Here is a 26,201-nt window from a genome sequence, read left to right on the forward strand (position 1 = left end):
TATTTGACTAGGGCAGGCAGCATAATTCGCTCCCCATTTTAAAATCACACATTCAGTCCACATTTTTATATTTCCGTTATAATTTCTACCTCCACATTTGTAATGGAAACTGTCTATATAAACCTGACCTGTACCAGGGAAGCGAGAATGTGATGAGTTTACAGACTGTTTCCATTATAAATGTGGATCTAGGTCATTATAATTTTGAAATGTGCGCAGACCTATAAGAAATTATGTGACAGGTTTTATATATATTATACATATTAGTGACCTATTGTATATTATATACAATTATATATATAATCATCCAGTTAGATACATATGGATGTGATCCACCATTTTAAAGAGCTGGAGTTGGGGAATCTATGTGTCTGCTGACGGATGTTGTGGGGAGTGCGGGCAGCCCGGAGCCTGAGGCGGCGGACTCGGAGTGCGGGCAGCCCGGAGCGGGAGGCGGCGGCGGACTCGGAGGACTCAGGCCGGAAGTGGAGCTCGGCTCTTCGGGCTCGGGTAGGTGTTGTGGCGGCGTTATTTTCCATTGCTGATTCCCCGGCCTTAGTGATGGAGAATGGGGAGAAACTTCTAGCACAATAAATAATAAAAGTTAATTCTTGAACTCCTTCCCTGCATTTACCCCAGACTTCTGGTTTAGAAAGTGTGAGCTGAGCCGGGAGGAGGAGCTCCCTCCACATCCTGGACAATATCCCCATAAACAACATCAGCACAACAAATGAAGCAGGGATTTATCCCATTGCTTCCCAAAGAGCTGCAGCACCGGGACTTTTCTCACCGCATCTCCAGCTCTGTTGTAAACTCAAAAGAATAAATATTTGCAGGGCCATGGAGATTGGGACTAAGTGGACAACCAGCACAGGCACAATGGGCCGAATAGCCTCTTTCTCTATCATTCTGTGATTCTAATGGGTAGATTGCTGTGATTAGTCAACAACTCTATTATTTTATCGTGCGACTAGGAAGATTGTCAAAGCAAATTCGATGGATTTTGGTTCTTAACTCAGCAGGGAGTTTGGGGAATGTGGATATGAAGTAGGAACTGGTTTAACGGTTGTATTGTTTTATGGAACAGGACTTTTATGAAGGAGTAAGTTGGATGAACTAAATGTCTCATTTCCTACATTCTAGTCTGTGTAGGTCTAGGAACACAAATTATTGGTCCCTTAGCTGTGAGACACAGAAGTTGCGGCAAGTCATCCAGATGGTGTCGGTCAGCTGCTGGGTTTGAATAGATTGAGCAGATCAGATGTGGATGCTTCACACAGCAACATATTTCACAATAATGTTTTTTATTTAATTACAGCAAATCTGTTTACACTTGTTCAAGTGGAGAGGTGAGAGGTTGTGTCACCAGCCATGCCGACTGTGGTCCTGTTAGATGTTTCTCTCTCCATGACGCGCCCTGTCTCTCTGGAAGGCACAGAGGAATACCAGCGCAAGCACTTGGCTGCCCATGGGCTCAGCATGCTGTTTGAACATATGGCAACCAATTACAAACTGGAGTTCACGTGTCTCGTGGCTTTCTCCTCACTCTGGGAGCTCATGGTTCCCTTCACCAGGGACTACAACACTCTGCAGGTGGGGGCTGCTCTTTCTCATTCAGCTATTCTTTGACACAGAAGTTTGAGAAGGAAGATCAGCAAACTACAGACAGCCATGATAATGTATTTTAACAAAAATGCAATCATATAAACTTTAATCTGTTATTTCTAGAAGAATCACACTATGGTTGGAGTGATGATTTGTAATATCAGGTAATGTAACATCCTATGAGTGGGTAAAAGAACTGCCTGGTGTAATGCTAAACTGTACAGACTATATGGTATGTGCCAAGTTAGTTATCTCAGTCAGGCCAGCCCTGGGCTTTTAAAGTTAATCTAAGCAAGATTTTAAGCCAGGATTCCTGCACCAGATCACTGTCCAGTAGCCAGAGCGGGAAAGTGCTTGTGACTGAACCTCAAACGCAGATAGGATTGTGTCAAGCCTCTTAATGGAATGGCCATTGGACACTTGCTGCCAAGGCTCACACGTGAAGAACAGTCACTTGCTTGAGGCAGCAGCAGGAATCATAACAGTCAGCGCTTTCAGGAGAGACAGCTGGAGGTTAGGTGTGTATTTATGACATTATTCATCTTTATATTTATAATAGAAATGATTGTGTTCCCCACTACTTTATTATAAAGTGAACAGAAATAGAAGGGATTTGATATTCTAATGAGTAATGCAGGATTCCTGCTGTGGCCCTTTAAAATTCTGATCTTTGTTTTTAAATCCCTCCTTACCTCTGCCTATTTCTGTAATCTCCTCCAGCCCCACAACCCTCTGAGATATCTGCGCTTCTGCACTTTTGGCCTCTCGTGCACCCCTGATTTTAATTGCTGCACCATTAGCAGCTGTGCTTCAACTGCCGAAGCCCCGAGCTTTGGAATTGCCTCCCTAAACACCTCCTGCCTTTCTAACTCTCTCTCCACTTTAGGAAGGATGTGAAGGCTTTAGATAGGATGCAGAAAAGATTTACAAGAATGGTTCTGGAGCTAATAGACTTCAGTTACGTGGATAGATTAGAGAAGCTGAGGTTGTTCACCTTAGAGAAGAGGAAGTTGAGAAGAGATTTGATAGAAGTGATCAAAATCATGAGGGATCTAGACAGAGTAGATTGGAAGAAACTGTTCCCATTGGTGGAGGATCGAGAACCAGAGGACCCCAATTGAAGGTGATTGGCAAAAGAGCTAACAGTGACAGGAGGAAAAGCTTTTATACACAGCGAGTGGTTAGGATCTGGAATGTGTTGCCTGAAAGTGTGATGGAGGCAGATTCAATTGTGGCTTTCAGAAGGAAATTGGATAATTATCTGAGAGAAAAACGTTTGCAGGGTTATAGGGAAAGGGCGAGAGTGGGACTAAATTGCTCTTGTAGAGAACTGGCACAGACTTGACAGGCCGAATGGCCTCCTGTGCTGTGATCATCCCTAATATTTCCTTTTGTGGCTGTCAAATTTTGTTTTATAACCCTCTTGTAAAGTGTCTTGGATGTTTCACTATGTTAAAAGCTCTATATAAATACAAGTTGCTGCTGTTCTTTGAGGTATGAAACCTTCTGTGTGATTCTCACAGCCCCGCACTTGACCACATTGAATCTTTTCCAGGAGGCACTGAGCACAGTAGATGACTATGACAAGACTTGCCTCGAGTCTGCACTTACAGGGATCAGCAACATTGTGCAGGATGAGTGGGGTATCTGCATCCCCTGTCAGGTAACTGGATTTAAATAAACATGTATCTGCTGGCTTGGAGTTTAGATTTGACTATCCATCTCCTGGGTCTATGTCCCTGCAGTGTTGTTTTGGCTCTTGCTGTTCTGTTTGGGAATAATTCTTGATATTGGGTGTCTTTATCAATAGATTTAGGGATTGGTTAGGGTCCCTCACCCCCGGGTTATGGAGGGATGCGGAGAATGTGTAGCATTCGTACTGAAGTTTAGGGAAGTCCATATTTGGAACTTGTACATTTGTGGACAGCGGTGTCTTTGCCAAAAGTTTAATTTGTTCATTGGATCCCATTACATTTGACTGCTTCTGTATAGTATGGAACCTTTTAATATAATGACTGCTCACCCGGTTGTTTTCCCTTCAGGCTTTGTCATCATGAATTTATTGCCTTTGTGCTGTCTGGAATGTTGGTCATTACACATTAACCATGATCTTATGGCCTGAGAGAGGGTGAGTGTGATTGATGACCACTGACACTATCTTTAAACCATGACTCAGTTACTGGCACTCTCACCTCTGAGCCAGAAAGTTGTGGGTTCAAGTCCCACTCTGGGGACTTGAGCACAAAGTCCAAGCTGACACTCCCAGTGAGTGTTTCAGATGAGACATTAAACTGGGGACCCATCTGCCCTGTCACATGGATGTTAAATATCCCACGGCACTATTTTGAAGAAGAGCAGGGGAGTTCTCCCTGCTGTCCGGGCCAGTATTTATCCCACAACTCACAAACAAATTATCTGGTCATTATCACATTGCTGTTTGTGGGATCTTGCTGTGTGAAAATTGGCTGCTGCATTTACTACATTGCAACAGTGATTACACTTCAAAAAGTACTTCATTGTCTGTAAAGTGCTTTTGGACATCCTGGGGTTGTGAAAGGTGCTATATAAATGCAAGTTCCTTCCTTCAGGCCTGGCATAAAAGTGCAGCTTAGACTCCATCTGTTCTAGCTCCCCGTGGCAGAAATGGACTCTCAATTGGCTCTGGATTGGTACCATTTAAAACTGAGAGCCTGGGGATTTGGGTGGAAGCTGGATGAGCAGCAATTCAGCTGTAAAAATATGGAATATCTTCAAAGTGAACGAATGTTGTAATAAAAATGATTTCCCTCCTTGTAAAAAATGAAAACTCAACTCATTTGTAATTTATTGACACCAGCCTCTATCCTGTTGACATTGGCGTCTGATTGTAAGCTTTTCTTTTTCTCAGGTGATCCTTGTAACGGATGGGAGCCTGGGAATAGGCCGCGGATCACTCCGACACTCCCTCTCTGTCCTCAGTCAGCGCTCCGAGGACAGCAAGTTCCCACTTCCCTTCCCATTTCCTTCAAAGTTGTACGTTATGTGCATCGCTAACTTGGAAGAGGTACGACACATCTGCAAGACAATTAGACATTTACTTTCAGTAGCAGAGCCCCAGCTCTCTCCACGGGGCAGCTTGTCCCTGCGTTCTTGTGCGCTTACACTCTGTGTGTGTGTGTGTGTGTGTGTGTGTGTGTGTGTGTGTGTTTAGATACATATTTATTGTAAAATTAACTTGATACTGTCCTGAGCAAATTTCAGTTAGAATTGTAATTGTTGCCATGCGGAGATTTTTTCTCCAGTGTGAGCTTGATGGAAACATTTATCTGAAACGTGAAGCGGGTGTGTGAAACTACAATAAGAGGACAGGAGTCAGTGAATTGGAGATGGAGAGTGTGAGATATGAGGAATAGTATGTGCATTACTGCAACAAGAATGAAGGAGTATGTATATGTAAGAGGTTAATTTTGTGTGAACCAGTTGGGGTCCATGTTTTCCAAACTGGTCAACTGCTGACCAACGCTAACTTCTCTCTTCCAGCTACAGACCACAGACACACTAGACATTCTGGAACGTCTGATAGATTTAAACAATGGTGAGGGACAGATCTTCACTATTGATGGTCCTCTGTGCCTGAAAAATGTGCAGTCCATGTTTGGGTACGTGATTGCTGTGAATGTGATGCAGATCTGTTTGCGGTGAAGTGGGGTGACTGTATCGTCACTTTAAGGGGGTTATATTCTGATAGTGACTTCCATGAGCCAAGTCTGTGAGGGTGTCGTATGTTCCAGCTCCAGAATATGAGCTAATTACAGCAGGTATCATGCTCCGAATACACAGCAGGATGGTAGAGCTTGGCATTCTCTTTGACCCTCTCCCCACCAACCCCCCCCCCCGCCCCTTGCACCCCGGATTTCCTGGCAGTGCAGCAAGAAATAACACTTTCTATAATCTAGAAATTAATCATTTTGAATATTTGCATTCATTCTGTGTAATTAATTGGTTGGAACTATCCAACTGTGGACTCTCACAGGAAATCGACATTAAAAACAGTCTTTTCCAGAATTGATATCTTTCTCAGAAAACCAGTTGGTGAAAGATAGAACTGGAGCCAATCTTTATACACTTTTCTATTTTTATTTACAGAGTTGCACATTACAAGCATACACCTCCTAACCCAACAACCACAGTTTCAGTCTGTGTCCATTTAAAGGGGGCTCAAGTGAATCCCCGGTTAGTGTCCACCACCGGCATACAGTTAAATACAGTTAACATGGTGTATGTCAAAAATCAGGTTTCCAAACACACAAAAAGTTTATTGAAATGTTTGTGATGGTATTCACCGTGTACGAGAGCATGGAATCGGGATTGTAGTTTGGTGTACAGAGGCCTAGCGATATGAGTTTGTCTGCAGTTCCCTGCACAGGGAGTTCCTCTTGTCTAATAGACAGAGAGAGGAATCCAGACACTGTCACTCCGTACAATTATTATACAGGTGGGGATAGTACAAAGCATTAAATATCCAGGAATTGAGGCGGGGTGAGGGAGGGTTGGTGGTGCGGGAAGCTAGCAGACAATATTAAATATCCATGAGTAGACATTAGAGACCATTAAATATCCAGGGAGATTTTGGGAGAGTAGAATGTCTCCAGTGTGCAGCTTGGATCACACTGTTGTGTCTTTCTCTCGTGTTGCAGCAAACTGATTGATCAAGCCTACTCGCCTTTCCATGCTGTGCTGAAATGTGGGCACCTGGTGTCTGACATGCAGATGTTCCCGAGACCAGAACCTGTCATCATTGATGAAGAACTGGAGCCTGTTCCAAAAACTATCAACACAGGTGAGTGTGCTCAGGTAAATCTACCAGTTGACGGGCAGTCTCATTCCTTAGTTTAGCTTTTGATTCTTTGTGTGAATCTTTGTGTTTATCAATGTAAATAATCTTGGTGGGAGAGAATCAAACACTGCTACTTTTTGTATTGGTGTTAGTGCCAGGATTTTGAAGCTCAGACATGGTATAAGCAGAGCACAGCTCCCTTTACCCTGTCCCAGTAGTGCTTAGTCTCAGCTCTGGAAGAACATGTCTGATGTGGTAGCTATCTGGTGTTTGTGTGACACAGTTAGGTTAGTGCCAGTGAGGTTGTAACTATGGGCCATTTAATACTGTGGATTTATGCTGACCATTACTCAGTTGTATCTCATCTAGATTGGTAGAGCAGTGCAATGGTTATGTTACTGGGTAAGAGGACATGAGCTCAAATCTCACCAGGGTAATTTGAGAATTTAAATTCATTTTTTTTAAATCTGGAAATATAATTAAAAGTCCTTGAGGGAAGGAAATTGCTGTCCTCACCTAGTATGGACTGTACTTGAGACCAACTTTCAAAAGGAAATGGTTAAATACTTGAAGGGAGGAAATTTGCAGGGCTATGGAGAAAGAGCAGCAGAGTGGGACCAATTAGATAACTTTCAAAGAGGAATGATGGGCTGAATGGCCTCCTGTGAGTCTGTTGTTCTTAGGGAATGTGGAACACGAGGGTGTTTACATCTATCTAGTGTTACATCATTAGATCCCCACTCTCCTTGCATTCATTTGTTTTGGGAAGGCATTTCCCAGAGTTCTTCCTGAAAATGGCCATTGGTTATTTTTGTCTCCCTGGATTACTGGCAGTGGGGGAGGGGATACATGAGATTACATCACCCAATAGAATTACATAGGATTCTATAGCAAAGAAACAGGCCATTCGGCCCAACTAGTCTATAACGGTGTTTATGCCACACAGGAGCCTCCTTCCACCCTACTTCATCTCACCCCATCAATACAGCCTTCTATTCCTTTCTTCCCCATGTATTTATCTAGCTTCCCCTTAAATGCATCTATGCTATTCACCACAATTGCTCCCTGTGGTAGTGAATTCCATGTTCTTGCCATTTTCTGGGTGAAGATGTTTCTCCTGAATTCGCTATTGTATTTATAACAGGCAGATTGTCAAACTGCAGAACCCCAGAGTGGAGAAACTTTCTCACATTATTTGCTCCTTGTTGTAAACAGAAAATCCATCCCTACATTTGTCCTACACTCCAAACAGGGGAGTCTTGCTTGCATGTGGTGGTAGCTAGGGCATGTGGTCTGTGTATATCCCATGGTATACGGAGAGCTGTGTGTTTTCTGACCAGCCCAGATATAAGCTTCTATTGATTAAACATGTCTGAGCTTGGGATCAGTGACCTCTACGCACCAGGTTATATTCCAGGTTTGGGAGGAAGGGGGAGAGTCTGATATGGTTTTATCTTTTTGATTTGATTTTGTTTTACTTTCACAGAGCTGGACATAGTGGGATTTATAAAGATTGCTGATATAGCCAGCCCACCAGTCCTGTCGCGACACTTGGTTTTACCCATCGCCCTGAATAAAGGTGGGTCCTTGATCTTTTTGTGTATTGCTTAGTGTCTTGCAAGTGTCAGTCACACAGTACCAACCTGTCATTGAGCTTTGGGTGCTGTGAATGGGGGCTGTAAGGTTATCGTTGTGATATGGTGTGATGTTTCTGTTTCCACTAGTCTACCCTAAGTCCATTCTAAGTGTCAGTTGTGGCTTAGTGGGAGACCTCTCGTCTGAGTCAGATGGTTGTGAGTTCAAGTTTGACTCTAGAGACTTGAGCACAAAATCTAGGCTGACACCCCAGTGCAGTACTGAGGGAGTGCTGCACTGTTGCTGATGCCGTCTTTCAGATGGACGTAAAAGGTCCCATGGCACTGTTTGAGAAAGAGCGGGGAGGGGGGGGGGGGTTCTCCCCGGTGTCCTGGCCAATATTTATCTCTCAGTCACTAAAACAGATTCTCTGGTCATTATCACATTGATGTTTGTGGGATCTTGCTGTGGGCAAGTTGGCTGTAACAGTTCCTACATTACAACAGTAACTGCACTTCAAACAAAATGTAATTGGCTGTGAAACGTTTTGGGACGGCTCGACATGAAAGGTGCAATAAAATGCAAGTTTTTTTCTCTCCTGTGTGTTGATCATGACTTGTGTGAAGTGAACTTAGTCATTTATACGAAGGAGGCCATTCAGCCCATCAAGTCCATGCTGGCTCTCCATGGAGCAATGCAGTCAGTCCCACTCACCCACTGGAACAATCACACACACACGTGGCTACCACTGAAAGAGAGAGTACATTTTAGCACCAGTCTGTTGACACCTTGCAACAGTAGATTGAGAAATAGATTGTCCATCATAATTTCAAAAAGATTAATTCATTAGTATTATTGCGCAATATCAATTTTATTATGACTAAGGCATTTTAAAAAAAAAAAGCCCATTGGGTAATAGACCTGCGGAATACACGACCTTGGAACAAACTGAGGCAGATAAATGTGCTCATGACAGAATTCAGTTCTTAGCGAGAGAAGAAGGATATGTTGAGAAGCTGGTTGAGATGGAAATTTATCAATTAAAAAAAGGTTTAGGCTTGTTGGGCCCATGTACCTTCCAGCTCCGAGAAAAGCTCACGGCCATGTTCTGCCTCTCCATGACAATGATGTCCCATGTCTTTGGAAGGAGAATTAGTTTAGCTGAACTGTTCGTACTCTTAGCTGTAATTCAGCAGGTTATGGGTTCAAGTTCCACTGTAGGATTTGAGTACATAATCTAGGCTAAAATTTCAGTGCAGTACTCCAGGAATGCTACGTTGCTGGAGGTCTCATGCTTTAGATGAAATCTTAAACTATGATCCCATGCAGGGATAGGCACCGACATGTTGCACCATGGACATTTGACAAAATTATTGACTCCGCCACAGACATGGGGGCAGTTAAGCTGTGTATAAAGTGTATAGCCAATCTAATGCCATCAAAACACAATCCGATTTAAAACACATTTCTCACTATAAATAAAGTAGCTACACATACAAACATCAATGGAGAGCCGCACAACTGTATTAGCTAGCAAAATAGTATGCAATGCCAATGCGAATTACTTTTATTGACGGAATAGAGCTAGCTACATCATATCACGGGTGGTAGATGGACATTATCGAATGACCTCTGTGGATTTACACTGTGTCAGGAGTGAAAATTCATCCAGTAAACCATAAAACTCAAGGAGAGGATTGTTATTGTGGCTATTGAGGTGGGGCACTAGAAAAAATCAGCAATAGGCAGACGGACCATTTCTCACACTGCTGTTGTCACAAAACAATTTAACTTGTGATGGTCTCTGTTTGCAACTTTTTCACCTGCTTGTCATACGTAGCTGAAGACGGGGCAGCCAACAGAAGGGCAGTGATCTCCAAATCAGGAGAATTTTACAGGATGAAGCAGATAGTTCAGAAGAGTCATGTACAACAGAAAAGCAGAGTGGGATAGGAAGGGACAAAGAGATTAATGGGAGAGAGCCAAGACTCTCCTCTTTGTCCCCCCCCCCCCTCTCCCGCCCCCCTCCTTCCCCTCCGTCCATCTCTCTCTCGACCCTCCCCACTTTCTCTCTCTCTCTCTCTCTCTCTTCCCCCCCCCCCACTTTCTCCCTCTCTCTTTCCCCCCACGGACAGGTTCAGTCTTTTCGGCAAGCTTTAAAAAAAAAATTGAAACCCGCCAGAAAATTCCGAACTTGCCCGAATTGGAAGCGTTGTTCCTGCTCTAAGCACCTGTCAGTGAAAATAACAGCTGTGAGTTTTTTTTTTTTAAAACAAATCTTCTGAAAGAAGAAGCCAGTGGAAAATTTCTCATCCCTGAAATTACCAGTCACGGACCTCAAAATGTTTTATCACAGACATGTTGCCGTCCCCTGGTCCCAAGTCTTGCTTGCTTCTGGTGTTTCAGTTGGACATTAAACATCCCATGGCACAATTTCAAGAACCGTAATTTTTAATTCCTCTCTGGCCACAGGGGAGATGCTAGAGGACTGGAGAACAGCTAATGTGGCCCCACTATTTAAGAAAGGTTGTAGAGATAAGCCAGGGAACTACAGACCAGTGAGTCTCACATCAGTGGTAGGGAAACTATTGGAGAAAATTCTGAAGAAGAGAATCTGTCACCACTTGGAGAGGCAAAATTTGATTAGGAATAGTCAGCATGGCTTTGTCAGAGGGAGGTCATGTCTAACAAATTTGATTGAATTTTTTGAGCATGTGACCAGGTGTGTAGATGAGGGTAGTGCAGTTGATGTAGTTTACATGGATTTCAGTAAAGCCTTTGACAAGGTCCCACATGCGAGACTTATCAAGAAAGCAAATGCACATGGGATACAAGGTAACTTGATAAGGTGGATTCAAAATTGGCTTAGCTGTAGGAGACAGAGAGTGATGACAGACGGCTGTTGTAGTGACTGGAAGCCAGTGTCCAGTGGCGTACCACAGGGATCTGTGCTGGGTCCCCTATTGTTTGTCATTTATATAAACGACATAGATGACTATGTGGGGGGTAGGATCAGTAAGTTCAGAGATGACACAAAGATTGGCCGAGTGGTTAACAGTGAGGTGGAGTGTCTTGGGTTACAGGAAGATATAGACGGGATGGTCAAATGGGCAGAAAAGTGGCAGATGGAATTTAACCCTGAAAAGTGTGAGGTGATACACTTTGGAAGGAGTAATGTGACACGGAAGTATTCAATGAATGGCCTGACACTGGGAAGTTCCGAGGAACAAAGGGACCTTGGCGTGTTTGTCCATAGATCTCTGAAGGCAGAAGGGCAGGTTTATAGGATGGTGAAAAAGGCATAGGGGACCCTTGCCTTTATCAATCGAGGCATAGATTACAAAAGCAGGGAGGTCATGTTGGAGTTGTACAGAACTTTGGTAAGGCCACAGCTGGAGTACTGTGTGCAATTCTGGTCGCCACATTATAGGAAGGATGTGATTGCATTGGAGGGGGTGCAGAGGCAATTCACCAGGATGTTGCCTGGGATGGAACATTTAAGCCATGAAGAGAGGTTGGATAGGGTTGGGTTGTTTTCGCTGGAGCAGAGAAGACTGAGGGGTGACCTGATCGAGGTGTACAAGATTATGAGGGGCATGGACAGGGTGGATAGGGAGCAGCTGTTCCCCTTAGTTGAAGGGTCAGTTATGAGGAGTCACAAGTTTAAGGTGAGGGGCGGGAGGTTTAAGGATTTGAGGAAGAACTTTTTTACCCAGAGGGTGGTGACGGTCTGGAATGCCCTGCCTGGGAGGGTGGTAGAGGCGGGTTGCCTCACATCCTTTAAAAAGTACCTGGATGAGCACTTGGCACGTCATAACATTCAAGGCTATGGGCCAAGTGCTGGCAAATGGGATTAGGTAGACAGGTCAGGTGTTTTAATGCATCGGTGCACTCGATGGGCCGAAGGGCCTCTTCTGCACTGTATTATTCTGTGATTCTGTGACTTCAAAAACATCCAGAAGATAAAGAAAGATGCAGCTTTTTAAAAATTTATTTTATGTTGGCATCGCTGGCTAGACCAGCATTTATTGCCCATCGCTAATTGCCCTCGAGAAGATGATGATGAGGTGCCTTCTTGAACCAGGGTTTCTGTCCTTGGGTAAAATGCAGCCTTTCCTTGTGCTAATTGGAGGCTTTGGGTAGAAGTGGATCTACTCACGAGGGAGACACTGGAGAGCAGTACCCCACTTATCACAAGGCAGGTAATGTGGAGGGATCGCTTTGGCTAATTCATCTAGAAACAATTGTCCCCTCGTCAAACCAACCAACTCTTTCTAGAATTCCTGGGTTCTTGCCTCCATCGCTCTATGCAAACTTCACCTCACGCCGATCACTGAGTGAAGTTGAGCTTTCTGATATGAATTTGCCTTCTGTCAGTTTGTAAAGGTGGGAATGTAACAGGAGAGAGGTGTGTGTAGAAGTTGGTGTCCTGCGAAGTTGAAGTCTCCCTGGGGGAGGGTGAAGGTGGTGCTGTTACAATGGAGTCATTTTTTAGTATGGTGCTGCTATTGGAGAGCAGAGGGCTGAATGTACCGACACTAAGTGTTTCTTTTCCTTTGCTTTGGTAGAAGGTGATGACATGGGGAGTGGATTACCTGAAGAAACTGAAGATGAGACCTCTGCTTCTCAGATTGCTGGAAAATTGCCGTCATTTTGTGTCTTACTGCATGGCAGTCTCAAAGTAGAAGGGATGGTGGCTATAGTGCTGCTCGGGTGAGGAGCTGTACGCTAACATGCCCTGAAATTAGCCAAGCATCTTTTGTGTAACATCTAGTCTCTGTGTCTAATTCATACTGAGAGGGATCCACACTGGCTAAAACCCTAAGGACATTAATAACAAATGATTATTACTGACAAACCATAATGTATTTCCCTAACTGTTCATACCTTCCAGGGCTATGTTTTGGATTGAGGTTCTGGTCAGAGCCCTTGAGCTCTGCTGCTGCCTTGGTGCAGCAAAGCTCTGAAGCACCCAGATCTCAGCAGTGCCCTAGTGATTCACTCATGGCACAGGTCTAATGACCTCCCCCCTCCCCCCCCACAATGCCACAGAAGGATGTCACATAATTTCTCCCCTTTCCTGGATGCCCTGGCTGGACAACATCAGCCAGAAGCAGCGTGTACTAGAAGATGCTTAGTTAATCTCTGCCATTCCCTCTCCCCACACTTGCTCGATACACAGGGAGCTTGGCCTCTTTACAGTTTGCTTCAAGCAGTCAGTCCTTCATTCAGCAGCAGCCCGAGAATTCAGGGCGGCGCAGTGGTTAGCACCGCAGCCTCACAGCTCCAGGGACCTGGGTTCGATTCCGGGTACTGCCTGTGTGGAGTTTGCAAGTTCTCCCTGTGTCTGCGTGGGTTTTCTCCGGGTGCTCCGGTTTCCTCCCACAAGCCAAAATACTTGCAGGTTGATAGGTAAATTGGCCATTATAAATTGTCACTAGTATAGGTAGGTGGTAGGGAAATTTAGGGACAGGTGGGGATGTTTGGTAGGAATATGGGATTAGTGTAGGATTAGTATAAATGGGTGGTTGATGTTTGGCACAGACTCGGTGGGCCGAAGGGCCTGTTTCAGTGCTGTATCTCTAATTGTTTGTAGGCCACGTATCTGAGCAGCTTGCGAGGTCTGAGTGCAGAAGAAAACCGCTAGTAACAGCTGAATACTTAGGATACTAATGCTGGACCTATAAACATGGCCCCATTCAAGAAATTATACGGGGCTCAGGGTCACCTCACTACAAAGAGAGGGTAACACAGAGCATAAAATCTACCACTTTCTCTGGGAAGTAAATAGTGAGCAATTGACTGTAAATGGGAGGCTTTTCACTCTCCAAACCTTTTTTTTTTGCCTCAATCCCGCCACTCCTTCCCCATCCCTACAATCAGTTGTTGGATTCTGGGAAATGTGATTCATTAATCTGGTTTGACAATGTTGTACACTTACTTTTTGCTTCTTCGATTTGATCAGACCAGACTGGTATGGGATGCTGTACTCTCAGGCTGACAGCAAAAAGAAATCCAATCTGATGATGTCCTTGTTTGAGCCTGGTCCAGAGCCTCTTCCTTGGCTTGGAAAGATGTCGCAGTTGGGGCCCATTTTGGGTGAGCATGGTTCTATTTCCCTGTGTCCCGAACTAACATCTCCATGTTTGTTTCTAAATGTAAAATCCTATTTTGGTGAATTTCAGATGCTGAGGAAAATCCCTATGGCGAAGATGACAGCAAAAGCCCCTTCCCCCTACAACCTAGGACAAAGCGCAGTTATGCACAGAACGTGACTGTGTGGATTAAGCCCAGTGGACTGCAGGTATGGTTGGTACTGGGTCATTGTGATATTAGCCTATCTCTACTCGAGCTCCTTGCTCACTGCACTGATTGATAATTGGACATTTCAAAGAATGTACAGTTCACTTTAAGCATTTCATCCAATCCAGTCAACACCAGAACTTGCCCCTTCACTTTGACACCATTTGATTAATTTAATAGCACAATGCATCAAGTCTATGTTAGTTCCCTCTCCACATGTCTGAAGTATGCTGCTTAATACATGCATCAAAATATATACCAGTTAAAGAGCAATTGTTGCCTTGCCCTATGCAGCTCTCCATTCAATTGTGGCTGCGTGCTGAGCTTGTGGTTCTGTAGTTCACAGCATATCTGAAGGAGCAGCTGATGTTTATTGTATAGCCATCCTAGATAAACTTTAAACAATTAAGCAGCTTACTATTTCCATAAACTGAATGAGTTAACATATTCAGAGGGGAATGTAGCTATTAGATGGTCTCTTGCTTGCCCCTAATATTTTCTCTTTTGCCTTTAGACTGATGTTCAGAAGATCTTAAGAAATGCTCGGAAACTTCCAGAAAAAACACAGACATTCTACAAGGTAAATAGGTTGATTCTCAGTGAATTTGCATTATCAAATGAATAAAAAAACTATGCAGGCAATCAAATCTAAAATTAAAGAGTAACAATCTGAAACTGAAGGGTAGGATAGTGCCTGCCAGGGACTATATTCATTGTGCAATCCCTGTTAAGCCACGTCTACCAGGTGGGGAAAAGTTGATAGTTAATTTTCTCCCTGCTGATCTGGGATTTACCATTTTGGCATCTGATCCTTGATAATGTGCAGCATTAACGGAGAAGCTGTCTGAGTGCAAATATGATATAAAGGCAGTCTGCATCCTGGGAGGTGTCCCTGACTTTATATTTCAGTAATGGATGGAATAAGCAATTCAAAGCTTGGGGAAAATCTTGATTAAAATTCCAACAAAACCCTTTGAATCTTTGAGCAGTTGTAGAGACACTCCTTTGCTTGTCCTGAACTGAAAGTACTGTACTTCCTGTTAAAGAATTCATAGCTCTTACTATGTTGGGAATAGAAGCCATTGGAAATACACAGGAGGTTCATCAGCTTCTGACACAGAAATTGCACCTAAAACATTGACCTACTTCTCCTTTCATGTGCAGCCTAGCTGAATATTGCCAAGATTATCTTTCTATCTCTCTCCCTGTGCCATCCAGCAATTCTAATATTGCAAATAACTATCAGAATTTTTCCATCCCAAAAACATCCAGATTTTTTTTCTTTTAGAAGTTGAGCTCAGGTTTTCTTGTAAATATGTATGCCAGGGAATTGATTTCAAAGTCTTTGTCCTCATTTTCAGATCCCCTCACAGTCTCGCCTCAGTCTGACAGTGAATCCCCCTCCAGCCTCTGCCCTTGGTACATGCCATCCAGTCAGCAATTTGTGATGAAAACCAGGCACCCAGAAAAATACAACTTGGGACTGGGTGAAGTGACAAGCTTAGTTCAGTGCCCTTCCACTTCTGAGACCAGGATCCAAATCCAGCTTAATCTTAATTGGAATTAGCATCTCGTTCTAATGGCTGAAAGGGTCTTTGTGAAATGAGATTAGGAAAGTTTTAATAAAATTTCTATTAGCTGATGGGGAATGACCCCAAAAACGCCAATATATGGCACGAATTGTTAGGCTCTCAGTGAAGCTGCAACCTGGTACAGAAAGGTTTAGTCACATTGAGGCTGATAGGAGCTGGTTTCTGACTATCTATTCCTTGGCATTGGTACCTTCAACTTAACGAGCACATCTTTCACATTTTAAAAGCAAACTGTCCTTCAGCCTGTGTGTTTCCTTTTACAGGAACTGAATCGGTTGAGAAAGGCAGCCCTTGCATTTGGATTTTTGGACTTACTGAAAGGTGTGGCGGATATGCTGGACCGTGAATGCACTCTCCTCCCAGACACAGCCCATCCCGATGCTGCATTTCAGCTCTCCCACGCAGCCCAGCAGCTCAAGTTGGCCAGCACTGGGAACTCAGAGTATGCAGCTTACGAGCACAACATTACCCCTCTGCAGACAGATTTCTCTAGCAGCAGCACTGACAGAATATGATCGGAATGGAGACTGTATTTGGTTCACTTTTGAGGACCTTACTTTTAAAAAGCAATGTTCTACTGGAAGTGCTGTGCACAAGGATACAGCGAGGGACATGAGGCTGTGAAAAATTGTTATAAAAATCTACCTGGGATTTTGTAGCATGAAAAGAAAATCTTTCTACAAAATCTATTTTTAATAAGCTGTCTTTTTTGTTACTGTTAATGAAAATTAAAACCTCCATAATTTCTTTGCCTTTTCATCACACAGCCTAGGTAAAAGGATATCTGGTCCTGGACTTGTACTTTCTCGAATACCGCTACATGTACAATACCAACCAGCCAGAATGAAACAATTCGCTCACACTGTCTCATGTGCCTGGGTGTTGTACCTGATTGTAGGGGAGCCAATATTTGGGTCCAGGTGTAATGTTGTGGATGGGACTAACACTGTTTACCACTGCAAGTACTCAATCCACAATTCTTAGCTTAGACAGAATAAAGAGAAAGATGTGACAGTGATGCCTCAAACCCTAATGTGATTCGCTCAGCATTTGGTTTGCATGTTAACTTATTTGGGCACAGCTGTGTCACAATGTAACAACTATCTTTAGCTATGTGTGGACTGTTAAGAATCTTACAACATTCAGAGGCACAAGTGAGAGGATGTTTAGAAATGTGTAATGTGAGTGACAGAAAGAATAAAAGCCTCAAGTTTTTTAAAATAGCATTTACAAGAATCCAGGATTAAAATTCTGAATTAGTGTTGAACATTTCTGTGGTGGAGACTAGAGACAAAACAGGTATGATCCACAACTGTGTACTTAAAGTACTAACGTAGACTGTAAAGCAGGAAGCTAACTATTTACATCATACCCTAAGCTGCAACAGCAAAGATCAAGCAGTTTATCAACTTCATTGAAAGCACACAAGAAAGGTACATACTTGAAACTCAGGCCACTGATATTCCAGAGATGTTGGTTTCTTTAATTTCTATTGGTGTTGCTGACAATCCTGGTACCTCACACACCAGGGCTTAGTAATTGAAGTTATTTTTAATTTTTTTTATATTTAGAGATACAGCACTCAAACAGGCCCTTCGGCCCACCGCGTCTATGCCGACCATCAACCACCCATTTATACTAATCCTACACTAATTCCATATTCCTACCACCTACCTATACTAGGGGCAATTTATAATGGCCAATTTACCGATCAACCTGCAAGTCTTTGGCATGTGGGAGGAAACCCACGCAGACATAGGGAGAACTTGCAAACTCCACACAGGCAGTACCCAGAATTGAACCCGGGTCGCTGGAGCTGTGAGGCTGCGGTGCTAACCACTGTGCCGCCCAGTGGACTAATTTAGACTGCTTGTTTTTATACCAGCAAGGACCTGTTGGGGTAAAGGGTCTATTTTCTTGCTATAAATACTATGCAATACAGAAATCCAGAGTGTAAATCTAATCATTCAATAACATATACCTTCAGATCAGTTCTTCCTTTAACCCATTCACCTACCAAATGCAGTTTCCTCCAACCATCATGTTATAGTACATAAAACCAAAAGCAGGCACTATACACTTATTAAAGAGTAGCAAGCTGGAGGGAATGTAAAAAAGTTACTCAATTCAGGGTATCTAGCACTCCTTAATATGCAATGAAATTATAATTTTTAATGTATAAAACTGATTTATCAGTGCAGTTCAAATTATGTTATACAGTGGCAGTTCAGTTCATGTAATTCAATTAACGGAATCAAAGCACACATTTAAGTTTATATTATACACCATTAAAAGGCTGTTAACAAAATTGAGGCTCATGCAATGGGAGTGTCAGCTTAGATAAAAAATTGGCTTAAGGACAGAAAACAGCAAGCTGTGGTAAATGGCTGTTTTTCAGACTGGAGGATGGTAGACAGTGGTGTTTCCCAAGGGTCAGTGCTAGGACCACTGCTTTTTTTGATAGATGTAAATGACCTGAAGAGTGGAATACAGAGTAAAATTTCAAAATTTACTAATATCAATGACTGCAATAGGACATAGACAGGCTAGCAGAATGGGGTGAGATGAAGTAGGGTGGGAGAAGGCTCGTGTGCAGCATAAGCACCAGCATGGATCTGTTGGGTCAAAGGGTCTGTTTCTTTGCTGTAAATACTACGCAATACAGAAATCCATTGAGTGTAAATCTAATCATTCAATAACATATACCTTCAGATCTTTCTTGAACCCATTCATCACCTATCTTATGCAGTTTCCTCCAACCATCATGTTACAGTAAGTAAAACCAAAAGCAAACACCATCCACTTATTAAAGAGTAACTAGCTGAAGGGAATGTAAAGGAGTTAGTCAATCCAGGGTTTAAGACAAGTGGCAGATCGAATTTAATACAGAGAAGTGTGAGGTGATGCATTTTGGCAGAAGGGATAGGAAGAGACAATATATACTTAATGGCACAGTTCTAAAGTGTGTGCAGGGACAGAGGGACCTGGGGGTTCATGTGCATTTATCTTTGAAGATGGCAGGACATATTGACAGAGTAGTTGGCAAAGCATATGGGATCTTGGGCTTCATAAATAGAGGAATTGAGTACTGAAGCGGGGAAGTTATGCTGAACCTTTATCAAGCTCTACTTTGGCCAACTACAGTATTGTGTCTAGTTCTGGTCACCACACTTTAGGAGGGATGTGCAGTTCCTTGACAGGGTGCAGAGGAGAAATACCAAAATAAAAGCAAAATACTGCAGATGCTCGAACTCTGAAAAAAAAACAAGAAATGCTGGAAATACTCAGCAGGTCTGGCAGCATCTGTGGAGAGAGAAGCAGAGTTAACGTTTCAGGTCAGTGACCCTTCTTCAGAAGGGGTTCTGAAGAAGGGTCACTGACCTGAAACGTTAACTGCTTCTCCACAGATGCTGCCAGACCTGCTGAGTATTTCCAGCATTTCTTGTTTTTTTGAGGAGAAATGCCAAATGGTTCCAGGGATGAGGGAATTTAGCTGCAAGGTTAGGTTGGAGACACTGGGGTTGTTCTCCTTGCAGCAAAGGAGATTGAGGGAAGTTTTGATAGAGGTTTACAAGATTATGACAGATTTAAAGTAGCAAAGAAAAGCTGTTCCCATTAACTGATGGTGCGAGGATTGGGTAACACAGATTGAAGGTTTTGGGCAAGAGATGCAGGCAGAATGTGAGGAAGAACTTTTTTATGCAGCAAGTGGTAATGACCTGGAACTCGCCGTCTACAAGCGTGGTGGAAGCGATGACAATTCATGATTTCAAAAGGAAATTGAATGGAGAATTGAGGGGAATAAATTTGCAGGGCTACAGGGATAGAGTGGCGGAATGGGACTAACTGCATTGCTCTACAGACAGCCCGCATGGACTCGGGCTGAAAAGCCTCCTTCTGTGCTGCAATGACCCTATGACACCAACCAGACAGGTACCAGAGGCTGATTTCAAGGCTTTGCACTCATGTCAGAATTCAGATAACACGCCATTATCTGAACTCCTGTATCAAACAGCACCATGAAATCATCTCTGTAGTATCCATTATTCTATGTATATTTTATACATCAGTGTGTTATTTTCTAATAATCCACTGAAAATGTAATTCCAGTGATGTATCACAATGTCATCACATATTAACTCAATGCAGGCAACAAGCCAAATTCTGCAGTGACACCTGCCACTAAAAGCATTCCCTTCCCCAGACAGCACAACATAGTAATGTCAGGTCAAAGTGCATCTTGTCAGCACCACACGTAGAAATAATTAATGCACGAAGACAGAAATCTCACCTCGTGGACCAAGTGACAAAACTCTTGAAATTGATGAACAAGGCCACCGATTTTCCATTATCTTGGAGAAAGGGTTGGAATTGCTGTTTGTGATCCTTGAGGCACTGGCTAAAACCCTGGAATCCCATGTGATTACAGTACAGTTTGACTTATTCATTTGTCACAAACTACATCAGCAGTTTGTGATAATATTTGAGACTGTTTGAGCTAGTCTTGTCATTACTTCATTAGCCTATACAATCTTACATCAGAGAGCAACTCCCCCTGCCAAGGAACTCTTTTCATCAAGTTTCATCACATTTCAATTCACCTTAAGTGACACAGGATTCACAATATGTAAAAGTAGAACAATTAGAACTGTAAGTGGGGACACCAGAATACATGGGAGAAGATGTAGCAGCCAAGTCTCATTTAAACCTCATTATATGAGGGAAACTAAGGTATAATCATTGATTTTCACTAATGTTCACAGTTTATTCAAATCACAGTGAGTCCTTTCCAATGCTAACAGCAGTTCTCCATCTCTATCTGTCCCTCAGGAAGGCCTGCTCACCCCAACATACTTTAACCTCTTCACCAAAAGGGAATATTCTGGTCTAAGAAATTTGGTACTGCGTCTAAATGCATTGAAATTGTCTACATTAAAAAACACAAACTAACAAAAATGAAAATTCACCAGCTTGCATATGTGATCAGATATCTTAGTGTGAATGGCTGGCAATGATCCAACCTTGGGGGCTTAACTGAGACAGGACCCAGCCCAGCGTCACTCTTGTAGTTTTCGTGGCCATCTGCCTCTCACAATGGATTAATGCTTCATAATTTACCTTAAGATACCCCAACCTCACTACATTTAATTAGTAGTTTGTGACATTAATATTCATAAACATGACTGCAGCGTAACTTTGCACCAAGGAACGCACCTTAGATCTGTATTGCAATTCTCTATTGGAGGAGCGGTCTAATGGAAGTAATGGAATGGGCCACCCACCCCCACGGATCACCACCCATCCCCACCCCCAACAGACCTTGTGCTGGTTACAAGGAAGCAGCAGAGACCTGAAATATGGCTCCTGCTCTCACACAGAATAATAGTGGGGGAGAGGCGAAAAGAACAGAGATTAAAGTAGCCAATTTAAAATTAATTTTCCAAATTCCAGAAAGACTGTGAAACGGGAAAATCATTAATCTGTCTAACAATGCCCATTAATCATTCTGAAATGCCATTCATTGCTCAGTCACCTTGGATAAATCAAAGTTATATGGCAATATAAAACCTGTTTTAATTAATAAAATTATTCTGCTGTAATTGGAAAAATACACTTTTACCAAGGGTGCAAAATAACTTATCAATATTCCTCCCACAATAGTTTGCATTTCTTCAAATATGTACATTTATGAGGGAAAAAGTTAAATAGGCAAAGTGAATATTTCCATGAGTGCTAAAGAACGTGTTTGGTTATTGAAAAATCCTCCTCACAATGGCAGCAAGGCTGACTAGTGAGGCGCAAATGGTTATACTCGCGAAGATGGTATTACTGTACAAAAGAACGACAGGTCACTGAAGATTTATTGACACTTTTGCCATGGCTTTTCTCGCCTCCTGAAAAGTACAGTGTTTATATAAAGGCATCGAGTTTACATTTAATCAAAATATTTGAAGTGATTCTTCACCAACTCAGACACATCCTTTCTAGCGCAGCTTGCGTTTCTTTGGGCGGAGATGCTTGTTACTTTGTTTGTAGAGATGTCGGAAATTAATGAACAAACCTGGAAAAAAAGTCACATCATAACAGACTCAGGTACCTGATAAAACAAGGAGCTACAAGCTGAGCTCTTCCAATATTGTACATAAAACCACACAATCCTATGAAATTCCTTTCACTGCTAAGTTAACAGAGACACTGACCTGTTTGAAGTAAATGAGTTAACTGTCATTAAAATAGTGGTCAAAAGAATTTCACAGATTAGTATTTGAAGAGCCCAACTTTAAGGCAAAAGCGAGTTAACACTAACTCAAATGACCCAGAAGTAAGTGCAGCTTTCAGTGGCCACACACAGCAGGACAGTTCCAGGTTTGATCCATGGGCTGTGTTAGTGAATCTCAGCCAGGATAGTGATAAAAGGCATTATAGTTTGTGCAAGAGCATTATTTTCCAGTAGTTGCTGATAACACTGCAGTGATTACATTACCATAAGAGTGAATGGCACAGAGTAAATGTGGCTTGTGCTGTCTCTAATTTGTGCTTACAACAAAAGGCAAACACAATAATCCCCACACTATTACAAAAAATACCCATGGGAGTAATTTCAAGGTGTAATCTATTTTGGGATTACACTAAACCTTTCAATAACATTGCTGCCTTACAATCACTGTCAGCTATTTATTACTCCCTATAACACACGTGTATTTTGTTTCTACATGTTACTCTAAAAGCTTCCTCCCTTGAGCCCTGTGCTGCGAGTGTGGGTGCAGAGAGAACAGAGCTCCAGTGCAAGAAGACACTGCACCTAAACCCCATTACGCTGAAGTATCGGTCATGACTGGACCTCATTTAAGATTAGGCCCTGTACCTAACTAAAACACTTATCTTTTATGTCAGTGTATCAGCTATGTTGATAAAACAGAATATATTGAACAAAAATCAGAGCAATTAGACCCAAGTGCTCCAGAGACCAGAGGCTGGAACTTACCCAAGAACATAGCAATAAGGTAACCTCGCAGGAAGTAGGAGAAGCTGAATGAGATGTTGAGTGGGTTGGGCAGTAGGATACTAAATCTTCCTGTTTCATGGAAGTATGGAATAGACTGAACCACACACACCGCTGTGGAGAGGAGCGAGAGAACTGTAGTTAACACATGTGGAACTTTGTAGAGCGCAAACTGCTAGATATATAGAGAAATTCTGCAAGACAGAGCAACTTCACATTCCTCTCAAAAAAGCATGTTGTGCCTGCAAACTGTTATTCTGACAGCTCAACCGATGTCATAATTCGGCAATAGTGTAAAAGTATATACAAAGTTCACAACTAACCTTCTGCAATGACTCCAAGTGGATAAAGAGGAATCCAAATGGTATATCGAATCCACGTCAGTATTCTCCACTCTGTGCCTATACAGGACAGCATGTAGTATGGGTACCTATTTCAGAAACAGAACAATGCTTTATGTACGTTCTCTTAATGTAACAGCTACTATGAATACAGCGTAAAACACAATCCATGCATGTATAGAAGTATACCATTTCACAGCTAAATACTGTTCCCTCATTGAAACGTATCCTATTCTTAAATGCAGTAAGTGCTCCACCATTACCCAGAGATCTATGTGAATTACTGGTTCCCTGGCAATAGCCCAACAGAATGAGCTCAGTTATCCTCACTGTGCACTACACATGCAAAGTAAAAGATGATGGTGCTGCAGAATACCAGGCTGAGAGTTCTGTATAGATAAGAGTTGGCAGGAAAACCATTAGTACAGTGAATTAGCCTAGGCTGTGTGGTTGTGCTTGTGATTGCTAAAATGCAAATTAAACAAAGTGAGAGCCACCATCAGCACCTTGCAAAAAAGGGTCAAAATGGATTGAAATTTCTGCAAAATTACTTTGGTTTGTATTCAATGACCCTCTGTCGTAATACTCAGTGTAAGACTCATTCACTAACCAAGAAATTACATAGTTTAACTATCCTGGAGGTGGATAGGATGTACAGTGTGGTAAGTATCACTTTGACTCATAACAGTAATTGCATTTCAAAAAGTAATGGATTGGATGTGAACTATCTTGGGACGTGTTACATACAGTTTATCCACTGTTAAGAGTGTAGGATTTCACCTACAGTTGCTCACTCAAGTCACCAATCTTAACTAATATGGGGGAGGGACAGAAGAGAGAGGGAGGAAGGAGTGATACTGAATTATTGCAATGCACTTCAGCAGAGGGAGGTTAGTCTTACACACGTTTTAATAGCTGGTTAAAATACTGGGATGTTTTACCAGAAGTGGCCATTGAGGCTCTGACTATGAGACAATTGATAAAGCAAATGGCACATAAAAGGATCCAAGGGAGTGGGATTAGAGTACAAAGCTCCAGTGGAATAGCTGACAAGAGGTAAAATACGCTGAATGGCTTCTGTGCTGTAATGTCACTGGTTCTGTAACAGTCACTGCATTCCAAAAATAATTCAATGCATGGGATGTTATGACATTTTAATAAGGTGCTAAATGAAGCGCTTTGTTTCTTTGGGTCTTACTGATCCTATTGAATTAGTGGCCTGATGTTCTAACGTTTCTCAGAGTCACCTAGCATAGAGTTTTGTTTGTGTTAAGATGTCACTGGGAATGATCCCCAGGATCAGGTTCCTTAGACTGTTATCACACTGAAAACTGAGCACAAGAAAGGAGATACAAACCGGAACATTTCGATGATGCTCCACAGGTAAAAGACTGCAAAAACTGCTGCTTTATTCTGCATTTCCACCTGACTTCCAATCACCACAAACAGGACCATATTCCTCCCAATTACCTGTTAAAACAATTAAATCCACATCATAAAAGTAGCAGAGGAATGGAAGCTGATCTATTAAAAAAAAGTGACTCATGCCTTGAAGGGAGAAACAGCTTTGAAAATGGTAATTCTGTTGTAAATAAAACAGAATATATGCTTAAATCACAGATTCTGAAGCTTTCTTCATCTGAGGAGGAAAATACACACACAGACGAACTCAGGAAGGAGGAAAGGCTAGGACTGTACCTTTTCCCACAAAAATATTCTCCAGAAAAAAAGGAGTGTGATTTGATGTGTCTTTACCTTCCTTCCCCTCTACTCACTCATAGCTGTCCTGACCCGAGGGCCCTACTGTACCTGGATCACTGTAGGCACCAATCCGGTTTTCACCAAACCCAGCAATGGGTTTATAACCTCCAAAATTGCAAATATCTGGCAAAAATTCATCACATCACCAACTGCATGGAAAGTATCAAATAAAGAATCTGCAGATACAATAGAAATGAAATAAAATAATTAGCAATGCAAACAGTAAAGCCAGTACTGCTCACTGCCAATTAAACGCATGCCCAATCCAAATAAAAACAGATTGAGCCAAACCCATTCTGTATAATCACTGCACAAAATCCCCAGATGGATTTGATATGGTGAGATGGGATAGCACTGGAATGTGCAGTGATGTACTCCATCCTTGTGTAAGCAAAATGCAAAAATTTCCAAGTTGGTAGAAAGAGTCTAAATTTTATATATTTTCAGTGTTGTGAAGTCTCTTCATTTCAGCTGTTCCCCTATATAAGGAACATATTGTACCATCAACATCTGGGAATCATCAGTCAGAAGATGAACTTGACCAACTTTGTCTACACTGTGGCTAGAGGTGCAGGTCATGTGCTGGGTACTCTGCGACAAGCAGCTCACCTCTTGACCCCTCAATGTCTCTCCACCATCTACAAGACTCCAGTCAGGACTGTGATGCATTACGCACCACTCGCCTGGAAGAACGCAGTCGCGTCAAACTTCAGGAGCCGATCTATCAATGTTTTCAAATTATCTTGTTTTTAAACATTCAGCATGTTGATCAAGTTTCACAGGGGCACATTTCAAACCTCGTTACTTCTGGTTAAGTCTTTGTTATATTATTTTCTTTATCAAATTACTGAATGAACATCTAAATGTATGTGAACAAATAGTTGGGAATTGATTACTTTGTTCCTGTGCTGAGTTATATCTCATTTTGTATCAGGTGAAGAATATCATAGACTCGAGGGATAAATGAGATGTGGAAATACAGTTTGTTACAACAGACTGCCAAACAGCTTTTCAAATCTAATGTACAAGTTATCAATCAAAAAATCCACAGAATTTATAGTCCTAGTTCAACCAGCATCTACACACTGACTAATTCTCTGAATTAATTACACTTTGTCACTTGAGTTCATTTATAAGAATGGGACTCAGGACCTTTTTGCATAGTTTCAAGACACGAGGACTAGCAGCAGTTCAGAACACAGCAA

The 26,201-nt window shown here is 42.3% G+C and overlaps 2 protein-coding genes across 4 annotated transcripts in view; one reads left to right on the plus strand and one right to left on the minus strand.

Moving 5' to 3' along the window:
* Positions 1-426: 426 nt before the first annotated feature.
* Positions 427-18,053, plus strand: ints14 (integrator complex subunit 14). 3 transcript variants are annotated; one of them, XM_068018286.1, is made up of 12 exons: positions 427-510; positions 1,319-1,593; positions 3,161-3,268; positions 4,493-4,648; positions 5,125-5,243; positions 6,282-6,424; positions 7,908-8,000; positions 12,565-12,709; positions 13,962-14,095; positions 14,182-14,300; positions 14,814-14,879; positions 16,659-18,053. In XM_068018286.1, the coding sequence occupies exons 2-12, from the start codon at positions 1,372-1,374 to the stop codon at positions 16,665-16,667; spliced, it is 1,314 nt and encodes a 437-aa protein (XP_067874387.1). In that variant the 5' UTR covers positions 427-510; positions 1,319-1,371; the 3' UTR covers positions 16,668-18,053. The 3 variants fall into 3 exon arrangements, with proteins under 3 accessions (XP_067874387.1, XP_067874385.1, XP_067874386.1); XM_068018284.1 differs by having other exon boundaries at positions 16,155-18,031; XM_068018285.1 differs by lacking the exon at positions 427-510 and adding an exon at positions 714-1,102 and having other exon boundaries at positions 16,155-18,032.
* A 3,681-nt stretch (positions 18,054-21,734) lies between these two features.
* hacd3 (3-hydroxyacyl-CoA dehydratase 3) overlaps positions 21,735-26,201 on the minus strand; it is a 36,421-nt gene continuing 31,954 nt past the window's right edge. The window contains exons 7-11 of the mRNA XM_068018288.1: positions 25,045-25,172; positions 24,593-24,705; positions 23,218-23,324; positions 22,877-23,008; positions 21,735-21,952 (exon numbers count right to left, since the gene is read on the minus strand). Coding sequence (XP_067874389.1) covers positions 21,876-21,952; positions 22,877-23,008; positions 23,218-23,324; positions 24,593-24,705; positions 25,045-25,172 — 557 coding nt within the window. The 3' untranslated portion in view covers positions 21,735-21,875. The remainder of the gene's footprint in view (positions 21,953-22,876; positions 23,009-23,217; positions 23,325-24,592; positions 24,706-25,044; positions 25,173-26,201) is intronic.

The sequence above is a fragment of the Heterodontus francisci genome, chromosome 38, assembly GCF_036365525.1.
Source record: "Heterodontus francisci isolate sHetFra1 chromosome 38, sHetFra1.hap1, whole genome shotgun sequence".
In the NCBI taxonomy this organism is placed as follows: domain Eukaryota; kingdom Metazoa; phylum Chordata; class Chondrichthyes; order Heterodontiformes; family Heterodontidae; genus Heterodontus; species Heterodontus francisci.